General features: G+C 36.3%; 3 protein-coding genes and 1 pseudogene across 4 annotated transcripts; 1 reads left to right on the forward strand and 3 right to left on the reverse strand.

Annotated features, from left to right (window-relative positions):
- Positions 1-3,659: 3,659 nt before the first annotated feature.
- LOC103939258 lies at positions 3,660-4,501 on the reverse strand. The gene is made up of 2 exons (XM_009373368.2): positions 4,161-4,501; positions 3,660-3,930 (listed from the first exon to the last, which is right to left on the reverse strand). The coding sequence occupies exons 1-2, from the start codon at positions 4,499-4,501 to the stop codon at positions 3,660-3,662; spliced, it is 612 nt and encodes a 203-aa protein (XP_009371643.2).
- A 7,796-nt stretch (positions 4,502-12,297) lies between these two features.
- Positions 12,298-15,122, forward strand: LOC103939272 (lipid phosphate phosphatase epsilon 2, chloroplastic). 2 transcript variants are annotated; one of them, XM_009349333.3, is made up of 5 exons: positions 12,300-12,776; positions 12,977-13,202; positions 14,055-14,128; positions 14,544-14,767; positions 14,881-15,122. In XM_009349333.3, exons 1-5 carry the CDS (start codon positions 12,432-12,434, stop codon positions 14,933-14,935), a joined length of 924 nt encoding a protein of 307 aa, XP_009347608.2. In that variant the 5' UTR covers positions 12,300-12,431; the 3' UTR covers positions 14,936-15,122. The 2 variants fall into 2 exon arrangements, with proteins under 2 accessions (XP_009347609.1, XP_009347608.2); XM_009349334.3 differs by lacking the exons at positions 14,544-14,767; positions 14,881-15,122 and adding an exon at positions 14,215-14,537 and having other exon boundaries at positions 12,298-12,776.
- Positions 15,095-17,641, reverse strand: LOC103960877 (annotated as a pseudogene).
- Positions 17,642-22,393: 4,752 nt separating this feature from the next.
- On the reverse strand, positions 22,394-25,266 carry LOC103939261 (mannan endo-1,4-beta-mannosidase 7-like). Its single transcript, XM_018645477.2, has 5 exons — positions 24,663-25,266; positions 23,971-24,165; positions 23,619-23,741; positions 23,017-23,219; positions 22,394-22,942 (listed from the first exon to the last, which is right to left on the reverse strand). Exons 1-5 carry the CDS (start codon positions 24,993-24,995, stop codon positions 22,534-22,536), a joined length of 1,263 nt encoding a protein of 420 aa, XP_018500993.2. The 5' UTR covers positions 24,996-25,266; the 3' UTR covers positions 22,394-22,533.
- Positions 25,267-25,545: the final 279 nt, after the last annotated feature.

Raw genomic sequence — 25,545 nt, forward strand, 5'->3', positions numbered from 1 at the left:
CAAGAGAATTAAGATTAGTAACTAAATATATAATAGGTCCATTTCGAAAATCAATAAAAATTACATATAAAATATAAATTTTTTATGAAAAGCTACCTAGGCTATAGCCCAGGGTAGCCCTTAACATGGCTACACCATTGATAATTAGGGAATCTAAAGTGACCAAAGCGGCTTTTCTGTTTAATTTCTTTAGAAATAGATAATTCGTATTCTAAAATCCATTCTCTCACCAACATCTATGCTATGCCCCAAAAAAAATAAGAAGAAAGAAAAAAAGGGTCGTCACCGTAAAATAGTTTGCTCTCATGTGTGGTTGGACAAGAAACAAGGGTTTCTTATTCTTCAAGTCCTTGAACGACCCTTCTCCTTCACACTATCAAAACCATAGTTGGATCTGGATTTCAATCACCTGTTCAAAGGCCTCATTGCTGTTAAAGCAAGTCTACCCCTAAAAAATGTGCTAGCATAAGGTCTAGTCAATTCGTATTAAAATATTATTTATTTTTTTATAAAAAAAGATTAGTTTTAATTTCAGATAGGATTTTTAACCAATCTTGTCACGCCACGTGCCATTATCTGTAAGTACTATTTTGTGGATAGATTTCCGATAAGATTTTCAACCAATCCTGACACGTCACATGTCACTATCTATTTACAATCATGTAGCCAAGATTACGATAAGATTTTCAACCAATCTTGTCACGGCACGTGTCATTATCCGAAAGTACTAATTTGTGGATAGATTTTCGATAAGATTTTCAACTAATCCCAACGCGCCATGTGTCACTATCTGTTTACAATCCTTTAGCCAAGATTTCAACAAGATTTTCAACAATCACATAAGGTGGAAGATGATGGTTAGGTATTTATAGAAAAAATAATAATTATTTTTATTTTTATTTTTTCTATATTTTTAAACAATTTTTCATAATTTTTTATTAATTTTTATTAAGTTGATTAATCTAGACTGTTGGATTTGAAAAAGATTGAAATCTAACAACCCAGATTTGGACACGACACGTGGCCAACGGTAATAATTATGACCGTTTGCTTTCCTTTTTTCTTTTTTTTTGGCCGAAAATTGTGGACCGTTGATCTAGGAATCAGACGGCCCAAAACGCGCCATGTCATGATAGGAGCATATTTATGTGACTTTGTTAACCTATTTCCTTCCATTTACTCAGTTAGTTTCTATTTATTAGAGTGTTTTAAGCCATTTTCGTGTGTTTGCAGGTCCAAATGGCAAAGTTGGCCAAAATGAGCAATTTGGAGCAGTTTTGGACTTGGATTGGATAGCATGTGAATGGAGAATAATGGATGGACGTTTTTGATGTTTAAATGATGGTAAAAATGTGCTACAAATCTGGAAGAATTAGATTAAGGTTTGGAAGACAAGGAATCAGCTGAAAACAAGGAGATTTTATCCAACCTTATCTTATCTTATTATCTTATCTTATCCCATATTATCCAAACATTATCCTATTTAATCCAACATTATCTAAACTCATCTCTAGCTGCAATAGGAGTCCTTATCCTATTCTAAATCCTTCCCATCTGAATTTAGGAGTCCTTATCATGTTTTACAATGCATATCTGATTCTAGAAGTCCTGAAATCATGCAAATACCTAATCCTTCTTCTCTTAGAATTGTGCCATGCCCTATCCTTGTCCTCCAAAGATTGGTGCTGTGAACCTTAGCCTATATATACATATATTATGCCGCACAAAAAGAGAGGGAGAGCTTTAAAGAGAATCAGAAAAATAACTTTGTGCCACAATTTTCAGGGGAGATAGAGAGGGAGAGCTTTAGAGAGAAAATCAGAAAAATAACTTTGTGCCGCAGCTTTGCAAGGGAGGAAGGAGAAGAAGAGCTTTGTGTCGTGACCTGCTATCCAAGACCATTGGAGTGCTAGAGTGTTTTTGGGTTCTTTTTATCCTTAGTTTTAGTTCAATGTTTAAATTAGATTGGTTTTGTTTAATTGCAAACATGTGGAACTAATTTCATTTTAGTTAGAGGTGAATTCAAAGCTATGAACATATATGTGATATGAATTGATTTCCTCCAGTTATTGTTTCATAAAACATGAATGCGATTTACTTATCTATTTGATTGATAACTTATTCTTGTATGTTGATTAAGGATGCATACTTAGTTTGCATGCATGAATCTGATGCTAAAGTATAAGGAAATTTTACCTAATAGTTATGAACTTATATTTACAAGTAGTGGAAGTCACTAGTCATGATTGTGTTAAGTAAATCCATGGCAGGAGTATCATGCAGTTCATAGTTACAAGTGCCTTGTCAATGCTTATGATTTTCATATAACTTAATGATCTTTGATATGTATCTCTATTATGCAGTTCATATAGGGAACTTGATAAGAATAATTTGATTGCGTCGCTGAGTCCAATTCAATGAAATTAGGAAAATCTAATGGTTAATTTGTGCAGTTCACGGTTAACTTGGGCCATTGACATTCATGGTGTATAGGAATAATAACTGGAAATCGATATGTATGCATATGTGTCATGTGTGGAGAATGATCCTCTAACTAGCCTTTAACCATTTAATTCACCTCAATTTCGTGCAACCTTTAATTAGTTCTGCAACTTATTAGTTTTAAGTCAGTTTTCATCCAAACAAACCCCCATTTCATGTTTTGAGTCAATTTAGTTTTTTTTTCGTTCAAATCACCCCCTTAGTGCTTGTTTTGAGTTATTTGAGTCAGTTTAGTTTGTTTTGAGTCATTTTAAGTTTAGTTTTATGTTTTTTAGTCTAGTGTAGTGATTTAGAGTTTAATTTGTGTAGATTAGCAGCCCTTCTAATCCCCCGCTTAGAACGATCCCTACTTTCACATACTACAACTATCAAGAAGAGGGTTTTAATTTGTGTGTTAGTTTATATCACATCATGTCACTAGCCATTAGGTTTGAATTTCAAGTTTTTTTTTATCATTGGAAATCCAACGACCGAATAAGCGCCACATGGCTTCTCCCTGCTCCCCTTTATTGCATCTTTTTTCTATTGGGAACACACGCCCACTCGCGTGTGTTTCCCACGCGCTTGACACACAAAAAATTATTGGGCCTCACTAACGCCAGTGTGACGTCACATAAACCGATACATTGCACTACTACGAAACCATTTATTAGTATCGTTATGATAACCAACAAGAAACGTATATTACTGTCGGATATTAAGCAAAATCCGACAGAAAAATGGATACAGTGGTGGATATAATAAGCGACAGAATTGCAAGTGTCAAGAAATGAATTTTCCGACAGAAAATACTCTAAAACCGACAGAACTTGTGTCAGATATAACCGACAGAGAATTTATTAATAATGATTAATAAGAGCATTCTCTGTCGGATAAAACCGACAGAAAATATATTAATAATAAAAAATATATATAAACCACTTTCTGATCACTTCTTTCCCTTTCAAATGTATTAATTTCTGCATAACAATAAAGAACCAAGCCATTACTGCTGCTTAGAGAAGATACAAAATTCCTAGTTTTTTTCACTATGCTCAGAGAAGGCAACAGTATGAGATTTACTGCATAATGATTTATCAATACAAATCTACAAAAAAAGATTATGGCAGCAACTGCATGTACCTCAGAGACACATATTATGATTTTCACGTAAACATTCATGGTGTTAATTCCTCTTGTGAACAGAACATATCCGATTCTGAAAAGTTGGTTAAGACTGGAAGTTTCTTGCACATTAAATGGTTGCGTCTCTGCAACAGCAACAAAACCAAAATGGTATCCGTCTTTACAATGTCGTATCCTGCTTTTTTATACATGTTGAATGGAGTTGTATCAATCATCCTACAATGCAAGTACACCTCTTTTGAGGAACTCATCTGCGAGATTAGTTCCTCGCTTGCCTTCAAAAGATGCCATTCAATGACCCTCCTGAAAATTTACAAAGTCATAATCTTAAATCAAGTCTCATTTGAGATACAGTGAACTAAAGCTTTGTCTTTTCAAATCTGGTGTTATATGTGCGTAGTTTTGTGATCATTCAGTTCAAAAAAAACTACAACTTCAATCTGTGAATTACGACAAGAATACAATGCAATGCAATTATGCCGAGCACACAACATGCCCAAGAAACAACATTTGATAAAGTAAGCAAAACAAACCTCCAAAGCGATTTTTTCACCGCCATGTTACTAATATAAGGCGAATTCTTGGGAGGAGTTGGTGTAGGAGGAGAGGCAACGACACCCTTTTTGTTAAAGCAAACTTCCACAGTCCCCGCGAAAAGCTCAACTTCATCTTCTTCTTTTACTTCTTCCAGTCGTTCTTCTTCTTCTTTGCCCTCTTCTTTTCTTTTTCTGTAAAACGAGATGAGTGTGGCGGTGTTGGGAAGAAGCTCCATTCTTTCAAACAAGTATTGCTTGACCAAGTACCCCAGCATAGACACAAACCTAGAAGGCAAAAGTATCGACTCCGCGAACGACTCGGTGAGCAACCAAGCCATTACTGCTCTTAGAGATGGAGGGGTTTTATTTTGGAAAATTTTCATTATTGTCGGTTAAAACCGAAAGAAACATTTTTAAAAAATAAAAACCGATATAAAATTTTCATTATTGTCGGTTAAAATCGAAAGAAACATTTTTTTAAAATAAAAACCGACAGAAAATTTTCATTACTGTCAGTTATAACCGACAGAAACAAAATGACAGCACAAATCCCCCCAAAACTCCCTCCGAAAATTTTAAATTCCCTCCCAAAATTTTGTTACGATTTTAAAAAATAAAATAATAATTTTGTGGTTTAATAAATAAATACATATTCTTAAATAGAATACGTTTTTAAAAATTAAATAAATAATTGTTTGGTTTAATAGATAATTTTTACACTTTTGGTTTAATAGATAATAACCCATGTAAAATATGCGATAAAGAAACAAAAAGAGAATTGTACAATGAAAATGTCATCACACAAACTAAATATTGTCTAATCAATACTTGAAAAACATAAATAAAAATTTAGCACAAATTACTTTTCCCAATTCAAAATTTAGCAAATTTACCGGAAATATGCATTCTACGAAACTAGTTTCCATGATCTAACCGTCAAACTTGTTTGTAGATACTACAAGATCGCATACGTAAAAAATCGCAAAAAATAAAAAAAAACATTGAGAGATTAGGTAACGGAATAAAAGTTTTCAACGGTTATAAACAAAACATCACAATTTAACGGTTATTTTAGCTCCGGTTTTGATGATTTTTTTACAGTTACACTCCTCGACCCTATAAGAATGCAATGAATGAATTTGATCTTCAATTTAAAATATTTACACTAGTAGATACAACAAAATCTTATTTTATACTTAATGGAAGTATAATATTAACTAAGTATTTGTTTAATCTACCGTTTTGACGTGATATGCATTCTACGAAACTTTTTTCAACAATTCAACCATCAAATTTATTTGTACACACTCTGAGATTGCATACGTAAAAAATCATAAAAAAAAACATTCAGAGATTGCGTAACGGAACAAAAGTTTTCAACGGTTATAAACAAAATATCACAATTTAACGGTTATTTTAGCTCTAATTTTAATGGTTTTTTTACAGTTACACTCCTCGACCCTATAAAAATGCAATGAATAAATTTGATCTTCAATTTAAAATATTTACACTAGTGGATACCATAAATTCTTATTTTATACTTAATGGAAGTATAACATTAACTCTTAAGTGTTTAATTAATCTACTGTTTTGATGCGATACACATTCTACGAAACTTTTTTCAATGATCTAACCGTCAAACTTGTTTGTACACGCTCCGAGATCACATACGTAAAAAATCACAAAAAACAAACATTTAGATATTAGGTAACAAAACAAAAGTTTTCGACGGTTATAAACGAAAAATCATAATTTAACAGTTATTTTAGCTCCGATTTTGATGATTTTTTACAGCTACACTCCTCGACCCTATAAGAATGCATTGAATGAATTCGATCTTCAATTTAAAATATTTACACTAGTAGATACCACAAAATCTTATTTTATACTTGATAGGGTAGTATAACATTAACTCTAAGTGTTGGTTTAATCTACCGTTTTGATGCGATACGCATTCTACGAAACATTTTTCAACAATCCAACCGTCAAACTTGTTTGTACACACTCCAAGATCGCATACGTAAAAAATCGCAAAATACAAACATTCAGAGATTAGGTAACGGAACAAAAGTTTTCGATGGTTATAAACAAAAAATCACAATTTAACGGTTATTTTAGCTCCGATTTTGATGATTTTTTGCAGCTACACTCATCGATCCTATAAGAATGCAATGAATGAATTCGATCTTCAATTTAAAATATTTACACTAGTGGATAAATCTTATTTTATACTTGATGGAAGTACAACATTAACTCTTAAGTGTTTCTTAAATCTATCAATTTGATAGGATATGCATTCTATGAAACTAGTTTCAACGATCCAACCGTCAAATATGTTTGTATATACTCCAAGATAGCATGTGTAAAAAATCGCAAAAAAAAAAAAAAAAATCATTAAGAGATTATTCTGGCGGCCATCCAAAATTTTGCTTTGTTCTTGTCGGTTATATCTAACAGGGCCATGAGTGAAAAAAAATATATTAAAAACATTTGTTTATTTATTTATTTATTTTTAATCAATATAACATTTTAAAATAATAAAATCAGACATGATAGAGTACACCAGATGTTCATGTGTGTTTATGTGCCAAACAATGTGCTTTGTGACGCATTGAAAAAAATTGTTTGAATTTCTTTGTATCTTGTTGCTTGCCTATGAGGGAGCATAATCCTTATTACAAAAATGATCGAGCTTCAGATTGTAGTTTGTTGTTATTATTCTCTCAGAAAATTTATGACCCATGGGAATTGGGTTCATTAGACTTTAGGGTCATGAGTGAAAAAAATATATTTAAAATATGTGTTTATTTATTTATTTTTAATCAATATAACATTTTAAAATAATAAAACTCTCATTTATGTCGGTTATAACCGTCAGAATAATAAAATAATAACCGCCAGAAAGTAAAATAATAAAATAGTCTATTTATGTCGGTTATAACCACCACCATTAACTTAAAAACCGCCAAAATCTGCCACTAAATATCCGTCAGGACTTTATGTCGGATATAACCGACAAGATTTTTCTAATATCCGCAACTAATTAAATGATGTATCGAATATAATTTATCTGACAAGATTTTTCTAATATTCGCCACCATCATCCGCCACCTAAAGCTAATATTGTAGTAGTGTTGCTCAGCACATTTTGGGCTAACCTACATGCTGGCTTGGGCTGTGGGTTGGCCTATTTGGATCAACCGGAGGGGATTTGAGTGAAGCCAGCCTATTTTTTAGGCTTTGTCCTAGCCTACCCCATTGGGATGGACTTGCTCTTATGGTTCCTTGTTTTTAGTCACTCGTTTTCCAAAGTTTTAAAGCCCACAAACCCTCTAAAACTCAGGGTGATAGAATAAATTGATTTCAAACTCACATTGATATTCGAATTTAATATCTCTTATTTATAAGTAAAGAAAAATATCACTAAACTATAATACTATGTGGCTTAAAAACTTTTAATACAAAACCTTAGCAGTCAACTATTCTCTTCCATTTTTCTATCAATTATGCAACAACAAGAAGTCCGAAAATCGGCGCCAACTCAGACTGTCAACTGAGAAACAAATGCTTGAGAGGGAGGGGCGACAAAATGTGAATACTCCAATCCAAGTTCTTTATGTTTTATTTTTAACAAACTATGTTTATAAATCATATTAGATACAGATGATTCTAAGAAAAATGAGAAGAGAGAGAACTATATATTAAACGGATACATTGGGCTATAGTCTACATACGATCAAGTCAGGCAAGCATTGCATATTCGACACAGAATAACTAAAAACACCTTTCTTCGAATATGTACGATATTCATTTATATGGGAAAAATGCATACAATAGAGAATAACGCGCATTTAAGTGGCCACATTAAAGCTTTATCAGGACTTTCAACTTATTCAAAAAAAAAAAAAAAAAAATGGACTTTCAACTTTGTCAATACTCTCTCTCTCTCTCTCTCTCTCTCTCTCTCTCACACGTAACTACTACACGACTGCTGTTGTTTTCCAACATCAAGACTCTCTCTCTCTCTCTCTCTCTCTCTCTCTCTCTCACGTAACTACTAGACGACTGCTGTTGTTTTCCAACAAAAAGAAACAGAGTATTGCAGTATTGTTGCTAACCTCTTCTTACTTTACTTGAATGGCGTTCAAGATTATGCACAAATTAGGAACGCTTTGCCACAGTTAGAATCTTATGCTACTTGTTTAATTAGTGTTAATGCTGGAATTTTCTGGTTTTTTTTTCAAGTGTGTACATGTGAGCTGTTTCGTTTGTTTAAGCTTTTTGTAGTGGTGGTTGGCTGTGAATTTATTATTTATGAACAAATTAAAACAAGTTAGAAGGAGAATGCACTTAATTTATAGGGTGATTTTGTATAAAATCAATACAAAGTTATCATATTGATAATATATCAACAATATTTATGTTAATTATAAATAGGTCAATCATGTATTATGACACTTAAATGCATTTAAAATAAACAAAAATTACATAATCTGCCATTACAGCTGACACCTACTTCAATTGACACCCCCCTTCTCAGACCTTGCATTGCAGTGTCCATTTCCTAGTTCCCTTTTTTTCCATCATTCACATGCCTTCTATGCTTCATTCTTCGAGCGATTATTTATTTTTATGTTTAGATTCAAACACTACAATGCAGTGTTCTTTTCCATGTCCTATTTTTCTTGTATTACATTTTGATTCAGAAACTACAACACAGTGTCTGTTTCCTGGTTTTGTTTTTTTTTTTTCTTTTTTACATTTTGATTTCTCGGTTTTGTTTTTCTTTTCTTTTCTACATTTTGATTCAAACACTACAATGCAGTGTCCGTTTCCTAGTTCTTTTTTTTTTCTTTTTTTTTTCTTTTTTACATTTTGAGTTAGACAATACAATGCAATGTCCATTTTCTGGTTCTGTTTTTACATTTCTATTCAGACGCTGCATTGCAGTGTTCGTTTCATGGTTCTCTTCTTCTTCGCGTAATCTTTTCTACATTTCATGGAGTCTCTCTCAACCCATAAAATTACTTTTTTTAAAAAAATTTATAAATTTCATATCATAGAACAAAGGGAGATAGAACCCATCAAATTAATCAAAACGCAAAAAGATTTCAAACCCAAAAGAAGAAAACATCAAAACCCATAAAATTCAACCCAAAATTCATCCCTTGCAGATCCTTGTCACGGCTTTACCCGTTTCGGTCTCAACGAGAAGGCCTTGCTAGTGAAAGATGGTGGCAGTGAGGTGTATGTATTGAAATTAGAGCTTTTTGGGTTTGATTTCAAGTCTTTTTTCTCTTGTAGGTGGTGGCGGTGGTGTGGCGTCGTCAAAGAGTCCCACCAAGAACAAGTTGCTGGATTGGGAGTGGGAGAGGGCTAAGAGAGATCGATGTGGTGAGCGCACGTGGACGGCTTGACTGCATATTTCGCAAATCTACTTAGCGGTTGGTTCTGGGGTGGAGAAGAAAGATCGGGCAGCATGTAGTCACAATTTTTTTGAAAAAAATGAAAGAGAAGGAGAGAAGGATAAAATTTTGACTATTGATAATGCCTTAAAGCCCATGTAGCATTTATCATTGATCTATACTTAATTAATAAAAATATATCATTGATTAAGTCTAGAACAAAAATATGTCACTGATATATTGCCAAATAGTAAGGTTTTTATTGATCTTTGACTAAATTACTTTAATTTCTATTATACAACACTAAAAATAGAGTGCATTTTTGCTCACCACCTTATTTATCACCGTTAGATGAGTTTGAATTTTGAGATTTATGCTTATCCACTACACGAATCTCGAAATTCAAACTCATCTAACGGTGATAAATAGAGTAGTGAGTATACACCACACTAAATGGGTGAGCAAAAATACTCCCCTAAAAATATACATAATAAGGTAAATTGGAAAACAAAATAAACACGTGTGTTTATTATACTATAAGTTTCGGCAAATCATTTACTACCACACAATTAATAAATAAATAGTAGTGAATTAGTGTTAGATTGCTCTATTAATTAATGGACTTTCTCTTCAACACACTATGTTTCAAGATCAATTTTTTTTTCTCTTCTCTTAGTGTAGCTTAGAATAGTACTATCGCTAATAATGAAAAGAAAGCAATGAATAAATAATCTCATGTTGAAAATGATATATTCTCAATTTTATCAAGTTATTATTACCAAGCAATGTTGTTTACAAAATATGTTAATGGCTCTTACAAAAGAAATTATGTTACTACGTGATGATAGAGATATACACAAAACTATATACAATGTTAGAAATCTATTATGAAATCCAAAAATTGCTTTTACGATATGCTCTTACCAACCAAACTACTAACCTTGCAATTAACACATTATTCTAAGTTTAATTCCCAAATAAGTAAATAAAAATAGACGTTTATGAATTAGGTCAACTAAAAGTTATTTGCATGTCTGGTGGTATTCCTCTTTGCTTAAAAGTGAGAGGTTTTAGGTTCAAATCTCGTGAATGGCAAATTCGATATCAAATTAGGCTGCCCATTGTGTGGTTTAGCCGAACGCCCCCTCCCCCAGTGTAAAAATATCGATATACTCAAAAAAAGAAGAAGTTATTTGCATGATATTATCCAAAAATTAGGGTAAAATATGAGTGACGAAAGCACTACGAGTCATGCCTTAATATGTACATTATGTTGCCACTGTGCACAAATAATATTTTGATACCATTTTGGAATTTCCCGGAAAATAACACATCCGTGTTTGAATTTTTCTCAGCAAAACCTATTTGATCGATATACTCAAAAAAAGAAGAAGTTATTTGCATGATATTATCCAAAAATTAGGGTAAAATATGAGTGACGAAAGCACTACAAGTCATGCCTTGATATGTACATTATGTTGCCACTGTGCACAAATAATATTTTGATACCATTTTGGAATTTCCCGGAAAATAACACATCCGTGTTTGAATTTTTCTCAGCAAAACCTATTTGAGTGGATATTTAATGTTGGGCTTATTGCAATTGGAAGCCCAAGAATGCAAAAAATAGAAGGAGGATTAGGCTCAGACAGTTGGTAGCCCAGGAAGAATTGAAAATCATTTTTGCCAAGAAATAGGCAACAAGCCTATTTGAGAAGTGACAGACAAATGACAAGTCACCACCAGCAAAAAGTACTTTTCAAGGGCATGGATAGGTAAATAAACGGTGACTCACCATGCTTTGGAGGCCATCACCAAAAAGGGGAGGCTTAGACAGTCGAGTTAGAGAGGCTAAAAGCAACGAAGGACACAAGGAAGAAGGATACTCAACCAATCAATAAAAATACATCCAACTTTGCACTTTAACAAAGCAAGAAACCATAAAGCTTTAGTTTGTTCAAACTTTATCATTTTTAGCTGCAGGTGCACCATAGAAAGCCATTTTTTGTCAAGTTTTAGAAGCTCTGTTACCCTTCCCGTGTGTTGTAGTATCGAATTCCTTTAGTAAACCCCATTTGTAATTCACTCTCCAAAGATTACAACGCTTGTAAAACACAAGAGAAATGGTTACAAGAAGACGAACCTTGCTTGACAAGGTCATACTCTTACCTGAGTCTTGTTTGTTTGTACTTACATAAAGTAGATCTGTTGTTTTATGCATTTCTGTTGTACTTACATAAAGCAGATCTCCAAAGATTACAACTCCTATATCATTTTCGACTGCTTTTCATTCAAGGTTTCAACTATGGTTAATCTTGCTAAACTAATTAACCTTGCTTCTTTAGTGTTAACCGTAATCAAAGAAATAATTTGAAGGACCTTGAACTCCCTTTATTTGGACATATGATATTATGAGTAAAAGTCCTTGTTTACAAGGCAAGAAAAGAACTTTATACAGACTTAACTCATCTGTAAACAATCCAATCGTACTAAGAAGTCTAAATAACTTGTGGCGCAAGTAATCATCTCACTTAATAACAAATAAAGAACAATATGATATACAAAGATAACGGTGGCACGCTCAGACTCATATTAGTTTTGATTGTGAGTCTCAAGACCTAACAAAGGCCCAACAAATGCACCATTTAAACTAATAACAAACTTATATTGCAGTACACCAAGCGGCAAATCTTGCCTTATAGGCAAGATCCAGGAGAGTTGTGTGAGGGACAAATCTAGCCCAAAGCAAAACCACCCAACGCTATTACGCGCCGCTCATTTATTACTTGTTCCAGTTCCACCATAAAAACGTTGAGATATGGCTCTCAGCCTACCCACCCCATTCCCGCACCATCAATAAACCATGCCACCATCAGCAGCCACCAATTTCTTCCACCACCCAAATCTCAGAATCTTCCCCCGCTGTTCTTGTTGGCTCAAATCTCTGAAACCCATTTCTTTTCCCAGATTTCCCACCAAAAAACTGGATTCCTCAGGTGGGTTTGTTCCAAAGAAAGCTGTTTCAGGGCAGAGGAGCAGAGTCATGGGTTCCAACTCCATGGTTGAGCTGATAAAGATGCTGCCTTTTCGAAACGCCGATGGCGAAGACGGCGGCGGAGAGCTTCATCGTGAAGATTACATTGATGGGACTTCGGAGTTGAGTCCTTTGGTTGTGGATAATGGGTTGGAATCGAAGCTCAATCGACTGGTTGGTAATATCGCCTGTTTCATGTTTAGTATTGGGTGTTTTACATAGACTTAGAGAAAAACGCTTCAAATCCAATACTGTAGTACTAATAATTAATTTAATTAGAGCACGACCTTGAAGTGTTTTTGTATAAAACTTATAGTTGTCGGGTTTTATTTTAATTAGAATGATTTTAAGGGATTGGTTTGGGTTGGATGCAGAGCAAGTGGATTATATCTGCTTTATTTGCTGTGGTGATTCTATGGAGGCATGACGGAGAAGCCATATGGGCTGCAATGGGGTCTGTTGTAAATTCAATCCTATCTGTTATGCTCAAAAGGATACTGAACCAGGAGAGGCCAATTCCGTCGTTGAAATCTGAGCCCGGAATGCCTTCTTCCCACGCACAATCCATCTTCTACATTGTTATGTTCACTGTTTGGTCAAGTAATCTCTCTTATCCGTCTTGATGTTGTGTTTCTCCGTTAACTGAATGTTGTATGCTTTTTAACGGAAGAATCCCCGCCCTCTTGCACTCAAGTTGAATCCACCTCCCCGTAGATTAGAGTATATCTTGTTGCTTGAAAAAATGTATGTTTATAAGATATAATACGCTGATTGGTGTAAACTACTATAATCATGTTGACGTGGAATGCGAGCTTAAATGTACATTGTTCATCCTTTCCTTGATAGCTTAAGTTTCATAGAGCCGTTTGCAGCATAATGTCATTAGGAAGGATGCTAATGACAGCTATGAACTTTTACAATTTCAAATTGTGGTCAGAGGAATATTTAGGGGAAAATAGTCAGTTTTTAAGGCACTAATGATTGCCATCTGCCGAGCAACTAGAGTCTAGACACATCTAAGGGTCAAGATGTCTTCTGATCTTCATCATTGAATGGATTAGATGACCTGTCATTAGATTGATGATGCCTGCCTTTAAATCTTATCTCTAAAGTTTCGTGAAGATTAAATTTTTAGGATTTTTCCAGAAGACAGTGAGTCAGCTATGTGGGATTGTAGTCGCATTTTTCAATCTGTGTGATATGAGGGAGTTAGCAAAATTCTTAACATATGTCGAAGAGTACATCTTTAGGGGATTTTCTGGTGTGACTTTGTCTCAGCTCTGATACCATGAAATGCAACCGGATGAAATTTATGAGAATTACTGGCATGCAGTGTTTTTGTTGGTGTTGATGAGAATTGGCATGTAGTTTTCTTGTTTTTGTCTGTCAAATATCAATCTGCTACCTCTATTTTCTCATCCAATGCTGTTTACATGTGTGCTGCTATTGCAGTTGTGGACTGGCTAGGGATCAATGAGATTTCTGTGACTGTCACTGCATTTGCCTTGGCGTTTGGTACATATTGTGTAAGTATTCAACCATGTGTTGATTTCAGTTAAATAATGCTTTGAAGCTCAGCTGCATACTCTTTTTTTTTTTTTTTTGTCAAAAGCTCAGCTACATACTTGAGTGTTCAAGATCTTCAGTTGATGCCCTACCCAAAAGAACAAATTTGCTCCACATGGTGAACATTACCGCAATATTATGTGTCATTGGATGAGTTTGATTTAATATAATCCGTTACACGAATCTCAGAAATTAAGTTCATCCAATGACGTTTAACGTGTGGTGGCGAGCAAATCTATTCTCAACTCAATAAATGCTGGACATGCAAAGAATGAACAAGCAACAATATGCCTTGACTAGATAGTAGATCCGAAGTAAACAGAACTGAAGGGGATTTAGATTGCTTATGTATATCTTTATTATTTGTCTTTGCAGTCGTGGTTACGAGTCTCTCAAAAATTTCATACACTCGGCCAAATTGTTGTGGGTGCTGCATTCGGAACTATTTTCGCCATCTTTTGGTTCTGGACATGGAATTCTTTTGTGGAGAAAGCATTTGTTTCCTCTTTATGGGTTCAAATAGTTGTAACTGTGGGGGCTGCTGGATTTTGTCTAGGATTTGTTGTGCATGTAATTCGTTATTGGCTCAAGGATGAAAGGTGAAAAACCACGTACATTGATTTGATATAATGGTAAACTGCATTTCCACTAGTAGATCTCATTTTATGCTTCTGGCTTTTACGTTTCTGCTATTTTTTTTTTTTTCTTATAGTTATAGCGGAGGATCCTCATTGGGGGCATTGAAAAGAGAAATACCATTAGACTAAGAAGTAGTCGGTAATTTTAAATTTCTGTTGAGTGTCAGTTTTAGTTGATGAATCAGAAATTTGACTGGTGACATGCAGAGGGTTGAACGCCTTCGATTATCCAGCTACAAAATGCATGGATGAAGAAGAAAAAAATTGTATACAAATTGAGAAAGCATATAAAGGAGTGACAAAATGGTTTGAACAATATCTGCTTGTTTCAACAGTTAATTGTATAGGAGTGAAACTTACATGCAACCCAACACTTTGAATCCAGCGCGCTAGCCTTTAAACCCGGCATGCTTTGAATTAGAGATGCAGAGCCCTCGGATGTTGACAAAGCCGAAAGAGACCTCTTCGAGAGTATGTCTTCGATAATGCTTGACCTTTTAATGCGACCCCGGATCCAAATTTTCATGCGACTTCCTATCCTTGAACGTCAGCCATAGATGCAATTTCATTTGGTTCCATAGATTTCTTTAAATTTAAGAGGATCCCACTTAATATAAACTGGACTCTTGCATGTAGTCTGTCGTAGCTTCATCCAATTGAAGAGATTTGCTTTAAATTTTTTATGGATTAAATGCTAACCTTCAACGTCAATTAGTGAAGAACCAATTTGCCGAATTGTATCTTCTGCCTTTGAAGCTAGTAATTCCAGCACACTGTATATATCATCAGCTTGTGGATGAGACCGATCTCCAGCGACAAATGCAGAAGGTCGATCCTCGACCTTTATTTCCTTACTTCTGCCGCTTCCCTCCATTTTCCTTTAGCAGCATACATGTTAGCCAGGGTAATGTGAGTCGCTGCAGAACTCGAATCCAATTTAAGGATCTCATCTGCAGCACGTCTTCCACAGTCGACAGCTCTGAGGAGAGTAGACCAAAAACATCATCCTGTTGAACTGGCATACTTTTGATCATGTCCTCTGCCTCACTTCACCGTCCAGCTCGACAGAGGAGATCACCCATGCAGCCATGGTGTTCTTTTGCATGATTAATCCCAAAGTCATTGCTCATTGAATTGTAGTAGTGGAAACCAAGATCAACCAGTCCAGCATGGCAACAAGCAACAAGAACACCGATGAAGGTTGCCGAGTCTGGTTTCAGACCAACCCTAGGAATCTTCTCAAACAGATCAATGGCTTCTCAGTAGAACCCATGTTCAGCATATCCATTAATCATCGCCGTCCATGAAATAATATCACTAAGTTCTGTCACATCAAAGATCTTTGCAGCTTCTTTTATACTTCCACATTTCGAATACATATTCACAAGAGCACTTTGTACCATAGATGTAAACTCTAAACCGACAGACAGAACATGAGCGTGCAGTTGTTTCCCTTGTTCAAGCATTGACATGCTTCCACAAACACTCAATACACTAGCAAGAGCAAGCTCATTTGGTTTTGGTCCGTCCCTTCTGATCCACAACAAAAACTGAAAAGCTTCTTCCCCGTAACCTCCTTGAGAATACCCGGCAATTAAAGTGCTCCATGAAACAATATCTCTCCTGCTCATCTTATGAAACAGCTTAGAACCTAAAGCAAAACGCCCACATTTGGCATACATGGTTACAATGGAATTTCCCACCGACAACTAAGAGATAAGACCCCTGTGTAAAACGTGGGCGTGCAATTGTTCACCCCATTCAACTCTAACAAGATTGGCAACTGTAGAGATGACGCCTGCAAAAGTGTATTCATTAGGACTCACACCGGCTTCCTGCATTCTTATAAAGGCTTTGATTGCACGGTCCTCTTGACCAGTCCAAACATAAGTTGTAATGATTGATGTCCATGAAACGAAATCCCGTATCCTCATTTTTTTCAAACAACTGCAACCCGTAGTCTAATTTGCCACATTTGTTGTACATGGTGGCAAGAGGGTTTGCCACATTGAGCTCTCATCGAACCCATTCTTCATTGTTTGCGTGTGAATTGCTCTCCCATATTTCAAAGCACCCAAATCAGCACACGCCTTCAACAAGATAGCAAACACATATGCGTCATACCGCACCTTCGACCTCCACATGTCAGAAAAATACACCAACCCTTCTACATTGTAACCGGCACGAACAAGCCCAGTTATAACACTAATACAAGACACCACATTTCTTATCGGCATTTCGTCAAAAAGCCTGTATCCTTTCTTAATCTTACCAATCTTCATTTACATGTCAAGAAGCGCACTGCCCACGAAGACCAAATATACTAAACCCGATTTCATCGAGTATCCATGTATTACTTCCCCATAAGACCAACGTAGCCTGAAGTCATATTGGTCCATGAAATCATATCTCTCTGAAGCATTTGATCGAGCATCTGCCGGGCTTCTCCAACGTTACTGGTATTAACTAGCTGCTTTAATTGAGCGTTGAGTTCAAGCATATCTACATGATTACCCAAATGGGTCTTCTGATGTAGATGGTCTGGTTTTGCATTCGGAAGAAGAAGGTTTCTGCATTCTGCGTGAGCGAAGGCTGAAGCTGTAAATATTCGTCGAATATGAGGTCTAATTGATAAAATCATGTTCTGGTTATTAAGCGACCATGAGAGACATTTGGCGCCTACAGGTTAGAAGCGCCGAATATTTTTCTGGCTATTGTTGTCTAATGGACATGGGATTAACTCAATCTCAATCAGAAATACTCTGCGACTGGTTTGGCACCGAGGGAGACTAATTTGTTTGAGCGCACTTTTCCGAGTGTACTCGTAACACAGACGCGTAACGTTATTAGTTCATATATTATAATATAGCATGCATAATGTGTTTCGTATCAATAAATAAAACACATGTTATATTGTTATAACGTGAGTGGATTTATAAAACCCCCACGTGATGGTTTCATAATGAACCCTAAAATTTATTGTGTTTGAAGAGGTCATGAGTTCATGTTCTATGTGTTCCATGAACAACACTCGTTATAGCATAAGGAAACTTTTGGGTGTGACAGTTCATGTGTTACAATATAAATAGACGACATGATTGATATAACATCAATTTATGATATTAATAGTAATAATAAATAAATTCACATATTATAATATAAATCGATTAGTGACTTCACGTAAATTCATGATAGTCACGCTAAAAAACTCTAGTTGAATATTGAGCTCCATAGTCGAAGCGATATGCTACATGCCTTGAGATTTAACACGCTTACAAAACTCTAAGTCACATCGATCTCCAACCATTGTAGCCTCGAGATTTCATCCCACAAAGAGCAACACAAGAACAAATTAGGGTTTTCATTTTGCAGCAGCATTACAAGCTTGACAGAATGAAATAACATGTTTGACTTTGAAGCTGTCTGGTTTTCTACAAACCAGAAAACTTCCTGGAAAACCCACGTCACACTTGACAAGTGACAACATAAGTACGAGACGTCGAGACATGCAGGGCAAAGAAAAGTGCAAACTATACGTGTAACACAAGTTTCCTTCCTGGAGGGAAAAAGTTCATCCGAATCATCTCTAACAGAGAAACCATAACAGAAGCCTCACAAGTGTAATGCATTTGATCAATCTCCTATAGGCTTGCCTTTTTAAAGAGTATATATATATGTATGTATGTATGTATGTATGTATGTATGTATGTATGTATACACTCAAGAATTATACCAAGCGGATGAGGCGAACAACCGTCTTATTCCTACAACCATACTCGAGCTAGGATCCACGAACACATGATGAATTGGGGCTTTCGTGTATAGGTTTGGGACGCAGGGTGGTGAGAGGCTACTTAGGATTGCTTCTAGGAGTTTCCTCTTGATTTGAGCCTCCACTTTCACCGTGGTAAATTTCCTTGGGAATTTCGGATGTGGCTTGCGTGCGGGATGCTTTGGCGTCCCATAATACGAAGCATATTCCTTGTATTTTAAGTTATTAATGAATAAGTAAAGATGTTATCATAATCCATCTCCTGTTTGAGTGGATTATGTTTACTTATAATCTAAATAAATAAAACTAACATCTCCCACTCACCCAAATAGGAGTGACGTCCTCACGTTCACATTCACTTGTCATCATCCCAAGTTCCCAACATTCTGACGTTCACAAAGAATGGATTAAGACGCGACCCAACGAAAATATGTATAGCATAGGAACAGAAAACTTTAAACTATTTGCATAGCCAATGAAAACGTTCTCTCGATGGCGTTTCGTCTATACCCTAAATTGTTTTTCTAAAACACAGAACAAGACATTCTTTAATCCCTCGTGAAAAAGCAATGTCTTTTCTCTCAAGTATTAAATGTAATCATGTTATTATCATGTTATCGCCTTTTACGCAAACGCTAGCTAGCTAATGAGTTACATTAAAGTGGTGTAATGACAAACAGTCTTTCCTAAGCACTCATGTCAGTTTGAGTAGACTTGACCGCTTTCCTAGACAGACCCCTTAGACAGTAATAATTGATGAGCGTCTTCAAGTAAGTACGCTAAAACAACAGTCGGCAAGTATCCTCTTTCTGACATAGTCTTTAGTCCAAAGGGTATAAATTCTTGGATTCAAAAATTCAATGGCTCACACAATACTGAAGAAGTGATTTATTCCTTACTCTAACTATTTTTTGGTCAACTTAAGCACATATAGTTGTTTGACTCTAGTCTCAAACATGTATGTTATGACGTAATCTCATACTTCAAATACGAGCATATCAATTTGTTTGAAACATATATTTGGTGCGTCATACGACTCTGAGCGCAATTGCTATGCTATGCTAGCATCAAACCTGAATTTCTTGGCATGGATGCCATCCAGGCTCCTATATTAGACAATTCACATTCAGCTATAACTAGGCTACTTGGAGTCACGGAAATATATACATAAATTATGCCAAGATCGACCTTCTCCATCATAACATCTCATCTTAGGCCATCTCCAACCAAAGGATGGTCAAAGGGCCATGTTTAGCCCTATAGCCTTGCAAGAAATTATATTTTAATGAACAGTGCCAAACTATATTTTATACCATCTCCAACCGAGGCGGCCAAAGGGCCATAGGCCAAACATAGCCCTTTGACAAAAAACTCATCTCCAATCAAGAGGGCTAAAGAGCCATAGGCCAAACATAACCTCCTCAATAATTTATTCTTTTAATTGAATTAATATGGTTAATTAAATTAAATTACCATATTAAAATAAGATTTTCAGACATATTTTAAGTGTCACTTGTCGGTAAATGAATAAGCCTCCTGATTTCTTATCTTTATACAATCTCAATAATTTTTCGGATAGGATTTCAAGTGACACGTGTCGCTAATGTGAGTAATTCTCTAGATTTCTTATCTTTATGTAACCTCAATAATTTGTCGGATAGGATTTTAAGTGACATGTGTCGTTAAAGTGAGTAACTCTCCAGATTACTTCTCTTTCTCCTTCATCTCTCTTGTTTTGATCTTCCATTGTAGTTCGTTTTGAGTTAGAAAATTGTCCATTGAAGCACCCTTTGGCATAAAGAAAGCACAATAACGAAGAAAGTGTGGTATTCTTACACCTGCCACAAAGTCATGCTTGACATTCTAACGCCAGGTGGGTCGGACTGGAGGGTTGGCTGGCTGGCTGGAAATGGTCAGCTGGCCTGACTTGGGGGTTTTGGCGCGGTGGGGTCCACAAACCCTTTGGCCTAGCCCTTGGTTAGAGACGGTTTTCATGTCATTCTAAGCTATTTTTAGCCCTATAGCCATTTGGCTAGCTCGGTTGGAGATGGCCTTAGTTCGCTCTCTAAGGTGACATATCAGATAATACACGTGCATTCTTTGTTGTACCAATTAAGTAATGCGCGCGTCGGGATGCTTTCTCTGCGCCCAGGACATGTCCGGATACACTATATGTGTCTAGGACATGAATGTTTCAACTTGCTTGTTATCTCAAGATGCCAAGGTGAAGCGTTCGTGTGAGTGAACCCATTCAAAGTCCGGTGACATAATAAAGATGTGTTTGCATCATTTCAATTCCATGTATGAAATGAGGCAGTAAACATCAATTATAATGTCAAAAAGCAACTCTAGTCATGGTTTTAACCATGCTAGTTGCTTAAGATGCGTCTCTGGACTGCATCTTCTTTGTGCACTTCTAATTGAAACAATCATTTCTGGTTAAAGCAATTTTAGGCGTGGACTAGAGCAGTTCCATTTCTGCATTCTAGTATAGCTTCTCATCTCTGGGCTATCCAGTCTTTGCAAGATGCTTCAAACTTCGTCTTCAAACTTCAAGCTACGCCCCCTACGTACCCTACCCTCAAGGTTTATGGCTAACTTGAACTCTATATAAAGTGGGTTAGGCAATATAAGTTTGTTTCTCATCCTTTGAGAGAACATCTAGGTGCATCACCTCATACTATGTTGCCTTTATTTCTCTTTTCATTGCTCATCCTTAAGGGATGTCTCTAGTCCACATCAAGGTGGCCAATAGAGAGGGCAATGGTCCCATCTTGATATTAAAGAACTCTCTTCATTTAATCACACAAGTATTTTCAAAATTTCGCTTAACGAACACAATAAACTCTAGGTTAATTTATGATCGCTCATATCAATATCAAGCGCATCATAGAATTCTTTTCAACTTGCATAAGACAAAAAATTTATAGTCACATATCATATGACATAGCACTCCATACTATTATAGAAAAAAATTATTGTTTCTCTCATTTTACTTGAAATGCATATCCTAGTCTTAAGGCATTTCTTTCTCTTCCAAGATGTCCTTGAGTTCAAGAGTGGCTCATATGGTGACATTCAACAACTTCTATATATAAGTCCCACTAGGACAAACTGAGAAGTTTCTAAGAACTCGATCAAACTCCATGGCTTCTTAATTTTCTTTGCTTGTGTCTCGCATCCAACTTGGAGATCAACTCGTATTTGAAGTGAAATCATAAAAGAACAGGTTGTGGTCGTGAGTCTCCACATGACGCGACAACTACTATAGTTACAGGCAATTACTAGAGTATCTTTGTTTTAGTAAAGTAAATAAATAATAAAAAGGGAATTGTGGATTCTTGCACAATACATTTTTATGTATGTTATGGCTTATGTAGTTTTGAGCCATATCCAGTATTGATGAAGGTTCTCAGCTCATATATCAATTGAATGGCGAAAAACAAGAGCTATTAGCTCTAATACCACTATTAGAAATATATGAATATGCAACATATATAAATACTCAAGATTTAGGGATTATACTTAGCAGAAAAACCTTATGTCAAACAACCTTCTTGTTCTTACGACCGTCTCGAGCGAGGAACCACGAACACGCATGAATTGGGGCTTTCGTGTACAAATTTGAGACATAGGGCGGTGAGTTGGCTACTTGGAATTGCTTCTAAGAGTTTCCTCTTAAGTCTCCCCCTCCATCTTGGTGAATCGAGTGTTTGGGAGGGTTTTGTGAGTGAGGAGGAAATTCCTTAAGACCTCTATTATAGTGGTCTAGCTAGGGTTTAGGGTGGAGGCTTGGATGCTAAGGCAAGCCCATAATACCAAGCATGTTCCTTGCATTTTAATTATAACAAATAATTAAAGATGTTATCATAATCCATCTCCTATTTGGTGGATTATGTTTATTTATAATCTAAATAAATAAAACCAACAGTTTCTACCCAACCATTCATCCCTTCTAATGGCCCTTGCCCTCTTCCACATCCGAGCATTTCTTATCCGCGCAAAAGATCTTCCGAATCTGATTGAGCTTGTGAGACTGTTCAGCAATCACATTTGCTGTCGAGGGACTCTGACTCAGAACTATGTCGTATCCATCACGGAAAGAGTCCATGCCTTCAGTGAGAAGTTGCCAGAATAGTCCCCCGGCAGCTGCTCCTCCTCTTTTCGCCGAAAAGTATATCTTGGAGTACACGGTGTTGAAGAGCAAGTCTCTTTGGTAGGTGCTGAAACCGGGATCTTTCCATGACTTCCCAAACTCCGCGATGAATATCGGCTTTTGAAGAATGTTCTGTGCATCTTGGATGTGGGTATTGAGCCAGTTGTTCGAGAAAGCGAGCTGATGTTGATCATTAGAGCTACCCAACCTGCTCAAGCAAAAACCGGTATAAGTACACCACTAAGAAAGTTGACATGATCCTGCAAGTTAAGGAATGTTTACCATTGATCAGGATAAGAATGAACTGTTGTGAAATCGATCCCAGGAATCCGATTATTCGCGATAAAGTCTGTTCCAATATTATAACCAGGATTGAGACTCATCCTTTGAGGTATTGCTTGTCCATAAAATCCCTCTAGACCAACTTCCAATAAGTGGTTTCTATCTATTGACTTCACATGTGAAGCCATTTCCATTATCCAAGCCTGTTAATATGAACACCAATTAGTAAAAATCTGACATGAAAAGAAAAAAATCCATCTTAAATTAGCAATGCACAACACATAAAAATGGTAGCTGCAATTTTGGTAATTAGCATATTATCCATCTATGCTTTGCTATTTAGCATTTATTCTGATTCTCAAGGAGAAAAACTTGTGCAGGGGCACACCACTACTCCATTTATAAGGCAGCTCTCACAAAAGCATGAGACTCCCTGTATTTTAGTCTCACCTAACTTCACATTCGTCCCACCCGATGTGAAAGTTATCCTAGTCAAGCAGCCTTATCCTCTATAAGAGCTATGATTAGTTTATATTTTTGCTTTTCCTGAAACTTGGTTTAAGAAAGATGAAATTTGATAGTCAGTAGCTTGTTTTTTTAACCTGAATAGTCCTTCCTGAAGGATCTGATGAGCATCTAGGCTCATTAATAAGTTCCCAGGCCATAATTGTTGGGTCATCTTTGTAATGAACTCCAGTGTAGGTGTTATATCTGTTAACAACAGTCTGAAAAAAAAATGGATCAAAATTAGAAATGAAGATCATGCATATTCATAAACAGAAAAGGCTCGTCGCATAGTCTCAAGGCTCGTTGTGCCTAGGATCGGATTTGGATTGGATAATATATTTATACCCAAGGTATGTTGAGTAACTCGTATCTTCAACTTACGTGGGATTTTATTAGTTATCCAATCCAATCATAGAGACTAAATGAGTTCTTATTGCTTTCACTTACGGTTACATGGTTCTTGTAGTAACCCTTCACAACAGGGTTCCTGAAGAAATCATCATCAGATGTGAAGTTCTGCCCTTTCCTTCTTGCCCAATTCACATACTGTTTTCTTCCTCCAAAGCTCTCATAGTTGTTTACCAAGCTTAATATCAGCTTAATCCCATACCTTCTGGCCTCAGCTATCACAAAATCCAACCCCTTCAAACCAAAACCCGAAGGAAAACATTTACGAAACCCACCATTAGTGCAAACTTCAAAAATCTTTTGCGCCCGTGGTGGCTAAGATTGGATTAGATAACTCAGCAAATTCAAAGTATGTTGAAAGAAGAAATGGCCTAGGATTAGATGGATGATGGATCACTTGTGAATGAAACTCATCTCATTCAATCCACACAAAATGGTAGGATCAACACCTTATAGTTATAAATTAATCCATCTAATTCTTTCATTTGGGACAAACTTTGATAGTTGGCCTTCATTTCTTACTTCAGCATACCTTGAGGCCTTGTTTGGTAACTATGAGTGAATAGGTAACTCACTGTATGCATACTTCAATATAGTGCATTATCCATTCCAATCCAATTGTAAAGACCAAACGAGACCTAGTTCAGTGAATTATCCAATCCAATCATAGGCGTCGAGAGTGACAGATAGGAAAAACAAAGAGTAAAGCAAACCAAGTATGAGAGAGGAACCTTAAACATTTGCTCGTTGTAGGAGCCAGGGGAGAACTGAAGAGGCCTGTAACCTCCATCACTGAAAGCCCAAGTTCTAGCCACGGTGAGTCCGTGGCTAGTTGCTTCGCAGAAAGCAGACGAGACTTTGTGCCTCTGAGATGGGTCAGAAGCCACATACATGAGCCAGTAGCCATTGAAGCCGTTTGCATAGTAAGGGCTGCCGTTGAGAAGAAAATGCACTCCCCTGACTCTGATGAAATCATCACCTGCTGCTGAAACATGGATGGGACTAATAAAACATTGTTGGTGTATTATAATTGCTAAAAGAAGAGCAATAGAAGGATGCTTCATCTTCTCTAAAATGTAGATGTAATGTTATTGCAGTTGGATAAAAAGCTTGGAGGTGAATTTGGTTGTCTTGTTTTACAATTGCAAATGTGCAAATAAATAGAGAAGAAGGAAACTAGTAATCCATGCAGCAGAGCAGCGGAACCGCCGAATTTGGTGGGGGCATATGTGACAAGTCACCTATGACATGGGTACACCGTCACGTTTGCATCTTGTGTCCATGAAATAAGAAATGTGTAAAGTTTTGTCCGCATGTCATTGTGTCATAGGCATGAGACGCAGATAATGTGTATCCAGTGTCTTGTAAGTTATTCGCATACAGAAATTCCTTGCATTAAGGTTTATTTGGTGCCACTTCATTCGTTCGCCAGGACACACACGACACGAGGGGGGATTCCCTGTATTTAGGTTTATTCCATGCCACTTCATCTCTCCGCCCTAGACACACACAAGAGAATCCCAAGTGCAAGGACCAGAAAAAACAGCGCGTTCGTGTACCATGCTATACGATGTAGTGATCAATTTCAAACGCTCTAAGCTTCGCCCATGCGCA

Source organism: the organism of the source record quoted next, unplaced genomic scaffold, assembly GCF_019419815.1.
Source record: "Pyrus x bretschneideri cultivar Hongxiangsu unplaced genomic scaffold, Pyrus_bretschneideri_v1 Contig1, whole genome shotgun sequence".
In the NCBI taxonomy this organism is placed as follows: Eukaryota; Viridiplantae; Streptophyta; class Magnoliopsida; order Rosales; family Rosaceae; genus Pyrus; species Pyrus x bretschneideri.

Coding starts and splice junctions, on each gene's coding strand:
- LOC103939261 (XM_018645477.2), bottom strand. CDS start 24,995: ATGAAGCATCCTTCTATTGCTCTTCTTTTAGCAATTATAATACACCAA. Junction 24,166..24,662: donor ACAACGAGCAAATGTTTAAG/GTTCCTCTCTCA, acceptor TTTGGTTTGAAG/GGGTTGGATTTTGTGATAGC. Junction 23,742..23,970: donor ACTACAAGAACCATGTAACC/GTAAGTGAAAGC, acceptor TTTTTTTTTCAG/ACTGTTGTTAACAGATATAA.
- LOC103939272 (XM_009349333.3), top strand. CDS start 12,432: ATGCCACCATCAGCAGCCACCAATTTCTTCCACCACCCAAATCTCAGA. Junction 13,203..14,054: donor TATGTTCACTGTTTGGTCAA/GTAATCTCTCTT, acceptor CTGCTATTGCAG/TTGTGGACTGGCTAGGGATC. Junction 14,768..14,880: donor TATTGGCTCAAGGATGAAAG/GTGAAAAACCAC, acceptor TTTTTCTTATAG/TTATAGCGGAGGATCCTCAT.
- LOC103939258 (XM_009373368.2), bottom strand. CDS start 4,501: ATGGCTTGGTTGCTCACCGAGTCGTTCGCGGAGTCGATACTTTTGCCT. Junction 3,931..4,160: donor GTGAAAAAATCGCTTTGGAG/GTTTGTTTTGCT, acceptor GTAAATTTTCAG/GAGGGTCATTGAATGGCATC.